Source organism: Echinops telfairi, unplaced genomic scaffold (assembly GCF_000313985.2).
Source record: "Echinops telfairi isolate 266 unplaced genomic scaffold, ASM31398v2 ScPeMD7_7457;HRSCAF=8495, whole genome shotgun sequence".
NCBI classification, from domain to species: domain Eukaryota; kingdom Metazoa; phylum Chordata; class Mammalia; order Afrosoricida; family Tenrecidae; genus Echinops; species Echinops telfairi.
In genome coordinates, this window is record NW_022111357.1 from 42,101,247 (window position 1) to 42,108,074 (window position 6,828).

Below are 6,828 nucleotides of genomic sequence, written 5' to 3' on the forward strand. Positions count from 1 at the left end.
GGGGGTGCGGGGGTGCTGGATGAGTAGGAGGGACAGAGAGGTGTCCCAGCTGCAGCTGGTGACTAACGGGGCCTCTCCGTGGACTCCTGTCCTTGGTGCCTCTGGCAGGTGGGCAGCCTAGTGTGGTCCCGGGGGAGCGGGAAAGGGAGAGGAGTAAGCAAGGCCACGCTGTCAGTGCTGACAGGCACTGGGAAGGCCAGGTCCTCTCTGGCTCTGGCTCAGGAGCACACGCCCAAGGGGATGGGCAGCTGGGGCCTGCGGAGGCAGCCTGGACAGGGGGCTGGCCTCAGCATACCTCCTCCCACGGGGCCAAGCAGTGGGCACAGGGACACTCCAATTGGCCATCTAGGCCACCCATGCCCATGGGCTGTTGAGCCCAGCCACACACCCACCTACTCCATCCCTGGAACCCCGCTGGGAGAGCCGGACCCCACCCTTTGCTGGCCCAGGTGCTGATAGCTGAGCGAGCAGAGTCCCAGGATGAGCTACAGGGAGGGGCTCCCACACCCGGTGCTGTGGAACCGGGGGCTCCTCGTAACTGCGTGGGCAGTCGGGAAAGCATCACAGGCTGAACATGGGACTCCCCCAGGGAGTAGGAGTCTCCACGAGGCCTGGCGACTGGGCCTGCCTGGCCCTGGTCCGCACTGCACATGTGGTTTAGGTGTGCCCTGTGTCCCTGGGGGTAGACTGAGGGTGCCTCCACGGGACAGGCCCCTGGACAGGGTCTATCTGAGAGGTCAAGCCCCCTATTCCCATCCTTGGACTCTGCCCGGTCATCCTCCCCTGGCTCTGGGGGCTGGGGTCAGAGCAGTTTTGGGGTGTGGAGCCTGGGGCCCTGCAGCCCCCACTCCGTAGGCTGCCATGACGGTTTCCTGGACTCGGGGTGCTGTTCTGTAGCAGCAGCAGAAGTTGGGAGCAGCTTGGGAACTGGGGCCAGGAGGGAGCCCTCTCTTCCCTGCCCTGGTCTTGGGCTCACTTCTTGACCTGGGACAGGGAGGCCGATGCTGGGCCTTGAGGGGCAAGGCAGGCATGGGAACCCTTAAGCCTTGACCCCTTACCTCCACAGCATGGGGAGCAGTGTGGGCGGGGCCCTGTGACACCCCTCCATCCTGAGATCTTAGCATGGGTCGCCCCCTGCCCCGCCCACCTCACTGCCCTGCCATGGATGGAAGAATGGGGGCCTCCTGTAGAAGCTTCCTTTCCTTAGTCTGGGGTGGGCATCGGCCTGTGCCCTTCCTTACCCACCCCTCCTCTCTCCCCCCAGGAGAGGACGGCTGCTCTGAGGACAGGTGGACAGCTCCCTGGGGGTCCTTGTGGGGCGTACACATATCTCAGGCCTCCCAGCAGGGCAAGAGCTGGGAGGGAGGGGCTTGTGGGGGGACTTGCCCTAGGTGGGAGGGGAAGCAGACCAGGCCTGGCCTCAGTGCCCCTGCAGCCTCTCCAGGGACCTGATGGTCATCCCCAGTAGGGGCAGGTTCTCCCTTTGGCTGCCTGTCCTCACTCGTGACCCCACCCTGTCCTGCTTTTCTGTGCCCCTGAGGCCCAGAAGGAGCCTGCTCTGTGATGCTCCCTCCCCCCTGACTTGGGACCTGCCCTGGACCCTCAGGGGCCTGGTGCGGGTGTGGGACCTGGGGCCCAGGGTGGGGGCACTGAGGCCTGTTCTGCATCTACCTGCAGAGTGCCCAGGGGGGACGTTCGGCGAGAACTGCTCCAACCAGTGCTCCTGCGGGGGCGCCCCCTGCGACCAGGTCACGGGGCAATGCCTGTGTCCACCAGGCAGGAATGGGGACGACTGTGAGGCAGGTGAGTGGCAGACAGGCTCCCCAAGTCCTCCTCTCTCTCCCGCACAGTGTTAGGGGACCTAACCCCAGTTCCAAGCCATGTGTGTGGGCCCCCGCAGCCCCAACCCTGAACTGTGCTTAAATTCCACTCCACACCTGCACTGGGAGTGTGCCTCCGGCCAAGCTTAGGGACCACTGATCCCAGCCCCAACATTGTTCAAAAAGCCCTTGACCTCAGTCCCAGCAGTGTTTGGGGACTTCTGATTCCAGACCCTGTGTGGGGACCTCTGGTGATGTTGGGCTGCTAACCACTGAGCAGCAGTCAGAGCCCACCAGAACAATACGGTGCCCCTTTCCTTGAATAGTTAGTCTCGGACACCCACAGGGCCAGCTCCACTCAGTCCTGCAGGGTCGCTGTGGCTGTGGCGAGGTTTGGGTTTGGCTCAGCCCGGAGCCTGCAGACCCGGCTTCCTCCAGCTGCTGTGAGCCCTGCTGAGCCCGTCAGGCTGGGCCCGGTGTGGGTGTACTGGTGTCTGGAACGGAGAAGCACTGGGGACCTGTTGGCCCTTGGAGGGCAGGCCTGGGTTGGCCAGCAGTCTCTGACCTGCTCGGCACACAGGCCCCCAGCACCCTCTCTGGGAGGCCCTGGCCCCTGTAGCCTCATGTGGGCCTAGTGCTGGTGGTGCTGAGATGCCCAAGTCCCGGTGAGAGCCGTGGGCACTGACTGGGTGTGGGGGGTTAGAGTGTCCCGAGGGCCGCTGGGGACTCGGTTGCCAGCAGATCTGCCCTACGTGTGACCACGGTGCCAGCTGCGACCCAGAGACAGGAAGCTGCCTGTGCCCACCTGGCTACATGGGCAGCCACTGCCAGGATGGTGAGTAGGGCCCTGGGTGTTCCTTGGGCAGGGGCTGGACCAGGGCACTCAGTCCCTCTTTCCTGCAGCATGTCCAGCAGGCTGGTTCGGCCTTGGCTGCCAGGCCAGGTGCTCCTGTGCCAACTCGGGCCACTGCCACCCTGTGACCGGGCAGTGCAGCTGCGCCCCGGGGTGGACGGGCCTGGACTGTCGTAGAGGTATGTGGGACATGGGGTGGGGGTGGGGGTCCTCCACCTGCAACACATAGGGCCCTTTAGGGTGGGGATTGCTGGGTCTGTGGCCCCACAGACCCTAGTGGGGGCTGGATGCTCCACTTGTGACCACCTCCCTGCCGCAGCGGCTGTTGTGGCTCCCTCCTAACATGCCCCTCCACTTGCTGGGTGCCAAAGGCCTTGCCGGGCCTGCGCCAAGTGACCGGCTCTGTTGCAGCCTGCGACGGGGGGCACTGGGGGCCCGACTGCATGCACCCCTGTAACTGCACCGCGGGGCAAGGGAGCTGCGAGGCGGCCAGCGGGCACTGCCTGTGTGAGGCCGGCTACACAGGCCCACGCTGCGAGCACTGTGAGTTGGGCAAGACCTCGGGCCGGCCCCAGGGCCCCGGCGTGGGGGCCATAAGTTTCAGGAGCTCAGGAGCGCCCCACTCTGCCTTCCTAGCCCAGAGAAGAAGTGGGTGGCCTACCACCCCCTGGCTAGGCTCTCAGGCCCCCGCGTCAGGAAAGGACCAACCCACCAACCTGTGCCTGATGTCACCCACTGGAGGGGGGTGGGGTGTTTGTCACGACTGTCCCACTGGAGGAGGGGCAGAGGGTATGGCTAACGCATTGCGGGTCAGTGGAGGTCAGTGGTGGGCATAGAGCCGTCCTTGACTGAGGTCCCTCACCCACAAGGCTGATGCCTGGGCTTTCAAGGGGACTAAGGGTTTGCTCCTTATCGGTGGGGGTGGGGAGGGGCTCCCATGGGGGAAGGAGGGCTTAGTGGGCCCCAGAGTGGTCCTGGGGTGGGTCTCTTAGAAGCAGTCCTAGAAAAGGGTCCTCAACACCAAAAACATTTATTTGAAACTTGCCTAAACCTTCATACACACACACACACACACACTCACACATGCTTGAAGAGTGGGAGGGGGTGCCAGCTGGGAAGGCTTCCTTGGGACCTGGTCCTGCCTCCTGTCCAGGCCCCCTCTAATGGTGGCTGGCACTGGTACCCAGGGTGTCCCCAGGGCCACTTTGGGCCAGGCTGTGGACAGCAGTGCCAGTGTGAGCATGGCGGAGCCTGTGATCATGTCAGTGGGGCCTGTACCTGCACGGCTGGCTGGAGGGGGGCCTTCTGCGAGCGAGGTGAGTGGGGGCAGTAGGGGGCACGCTGGGCCAGCGGGGGGCACCTCGGGCATGCAGCCCCCACCACTGCCCTCGCCCCCCCTCTACAGCTTGCCCGGCTGGCTTCTATGGCGTGGACTGTCTGGGGGCCTGTGACTGTGCCCACGGAGCCCCCTGCGACGCTGTGAGCGGGGTCTGTGTCTGCCCGGCTGGCTGGCATGGCCCCCGCTGTGACCATGGTGAGTGTGGCCACGAGGCCCAGGTACTACTGGGATGTTGCCCAGGGCAGGGACGGGGGATGGGGTGGGGAGGGGAGGGTCCGAGGCACCAGGTGGCTGCACCTGCTGTTAACCCCAGCACGGAGCTTCCCCATAGGGACTGCATTTCAGTGTACCTAGTGTGGGGGCCCTGGGTCCATACGGGAGGTGGCTACAGAGAGGAGCACAGGTTTCAGGGGCCGAGGTGGCTCTGACCATGCCCCCACCCCCTTCCCCAGCCTGCCCAGCCCACACCTACGGGCTCAACTGCAGCCAGGGCTGTGCCTGCGCCAACGGGGCGTCCTGTGACCCGGTGCTCGGGGGATGTCGTTGCACCCCAGGCTGGATGGGACCCACCTGCCTGCAGGGTGAGCCCGCCCTGGGAGCCCCTAGGATAGTGGTTCTCAACCCGTGGATCGCAACCCCTGTGGGGGTCGCCCGATTCATCACAGTAGCAAAATGACAACGATGAAATAGCAGTGAAAGTAATTTTATGGTCGGGGCTCACCACCACGTGAGGAACTATATTAAAGGGAAGGTTGAGAACCACTGCTCTAGGATGTGGAGGACCCCGCCCAGGCCCTCGCTGGACCATGAGGGGTCCCCTGGGTGTGGAGGGCCTGGCGTCCAGCCTGGAATAGCAGGCAGAGTGGGGAGGTGCCTAGCCTGGGGGGAAGTGAGGGAGTGTCATGGCTGGAGGCCCCTCTTTCAGCACTGCGTCCCTGGGATTGGGCATTCCCTCGAGGGTGGCCAGCACCAGAGCTGTGGGGTCTGGTGGGCTGATGCTGTGGGGTCCCTCCCCTGCCAGCCTGCCCGTCGGGCCTGTATGGCCAGGACTGCCAGTATCCCTGCATCTGTCGGAACGGAGGCACCTGTGACCCTGTCTCTGGCCACTGTTCCTGCCCCAAGGGTTGGGCCGGCTCGGCCTGTGAGCGGGGTGAGTACTCTGGGCCCAGAGGGGCCCCCTGAAAGTCAGTGGGAGCCAGATCTGCAGCCTGACCTGCCCTGGTCTAGGAGGCTCCCTGGCCAGGGCAGTGGCCCGGGTGTGGCCCAGGACCTGCGGGATGACCAGCCCTGTGACCTGTCCCTTTGGATATAGGGGCCCCGGGGACACTCACCTGCTCCCCGCCCCCGACCCCCCCGCAGAATGTCGCCCTGGGCACATGGAGGACGGCTGCATGCAACCCTGTGACTGTCTTCATGGGGGGCTCTGTGACCCTCACACGGGCGCCTGCCACTGCCCGGCCGGCTGGGCCGGGGACAAGTGCCAGAGCCGTGAGTGGGGGCGGGGCCAGTGGCCTGATGGGGGTAGGGTGCACATCTGCAGGCCAGCCCTTCTTTCAAGGGGGGGTTGTGGAATCACAGGGGGCAAGCAGAGCAGTTTGCATCTCAGCTCCGTCCCATGTCCTGCAGCCTGTGCCCAGGGCACCTTCGGACCCAGCTGTCAGGAGCGATGTGTCTGCCGGCGGGGTGCCCCCTGTCACCATGTCACTGGCACCTGCCTCTGCCCCCCAGGATGGAGGGGTGGGAGGTGTGAGAGCGGTGAGCACTGGGCCGCCTGGTCAGCAGCACCCAGGGTTGTGTGGTCCTCCAAGCAGGGCTGGTCCCAGGCGCGCTCCGACGTCAGGACGGAGGGGTGAGGTCCCCGCACTGAGGGCCAGCTCCTGGGGTGGTCCCCGGGCCCCCCAACCCTGTCTCCTGGAAGCCCCCCATCCCTGCCTTCCCTGCAGCCTGCCCACCTGGCTGGTTTGGAGAGGCCTGTGGCCAGCGCTGCCACTGCCCGCAGGGCACCTCCTGCCACCACGTCACGGGGGAGTGTGGCTGTCCCCCTGGCTTCATGGGGCCTGGCTGTGAGCAGGGTAGGTGAGCCTGATGGGCAGGGCCATGTGAGCCTTTGAGCTGCACCCCGGAGAGGGTGTGAGACCTGGGCTGTGGCCAGAACTGATGCCCTTCCCACCTGCCCCCAGACTGCCCACCTGGAACTTTCGGAAAGGACTGTGCCCAGGGGTGCCAATGTCCCAGCGAGAACCAGTCCTGTCTCCCTGCCACGGGGGCCTGTGTGTGTGCTGCGGGGTACCACGGCAGCGGCTGCCAGCAGCGTGAGTGCCTGTCGTGTCCCCCACACCCATGGAGTCCTCTTGAGGGGGCGTTTCCCTAGGGGGTCAGTGTTGTCCTGCTGAGCCACTTTGACGCACTGCTGCCTCATGGGGTGGGGGGCAGGCTGTTGTTGGAGGAGCTGGGGCTGGTGTCACCTCCCCGGCCACTGGGGGCAGTGCCCACTCTGGCCCTGGCACAGCTGGCTCTCTCCGCAGGCTGTCCCCCTGGGCAGTTCGGGCCAGGCTGTGAGCAGCAGTGTGTGTGCCACAACGGGGGCTCCTGTGACCCGGCCACAGGGGCCTGCCACTGCCCCGCTGGCTTCCTGGGGGCCGACTGCAGCCTCAGTGAGTGGCTGAGGCTAGGCTGGGGACTGGTGGAGTGCGGGGGGGGGGGGGGGGGGGGGGGGGGGGGGGGGGGGGGGGGGGGGGGGGGGGGGGGGGGGGGGGGGGGGGGGGGGGGGGGGGGGGGGGGGGGTGCACTCCACGTACCTCTGCTAGTCTGGGAGC

At 65.9% G+C, this 6,828-nt stretch overlaps 1 protein-coding gene across 1 annotated transcript in view; it reads left to right on the plus strand.

Moving 5' to 3' along the window:
• The window catches only part of MEGF6 (multiple EGF like domains 6), a 118,527-nt gene that overhangs the window by 106,132 nt on the left and 5,567 nt on the right, over nt 1–6,828 (plus strand). Inside the window, exons 18-30 of the mRNA XM_045299220.1 lie at nt 1,678–1,803; nt 2,524–2,655; nt 2,724–2,852; nt 3,085–3,216; nt 3,861–3,989; nt 4,079–4,207; nt 4,465–4,593; nt 5,034–5,162; nt 5,372–5,500; nt 5,639–5,767; nt 5,956–6,084; nt 6,193–6,324; nt 6,538–6,666. Of these exons, the coding sequence (XP_045155155.1) occupies nt 1,678–1,803; nt 2,524–2,655; nt 2,724–2,852; nt 3,085–3,216; nt 3,861–3,989; nt 4,079–4,207; nt 4,465–4,593; nt 5,034–5,162; nt 5,372–5,500; nt 5,639–5,767; nt 5,956–6,084; nt 6,193–6,324; nt 6,538–6,666 (1,683 nt within the window). The remainder of the gene's footprint in view (nt 1–1,677; nt 1,804–2,523; nt 2,656–2,723; nt 2,853–3,084; nt 3,217–3,860; nt 3,990–4,078; nt 4,208–4,464; nt 4,594–5,033; nt 5,163–5,371; nt 5,501–5,638; nt 5,768–5,955; nt 6,085–6,192; nt 6,325–6,537; nt 6,667–6,828) is intronic.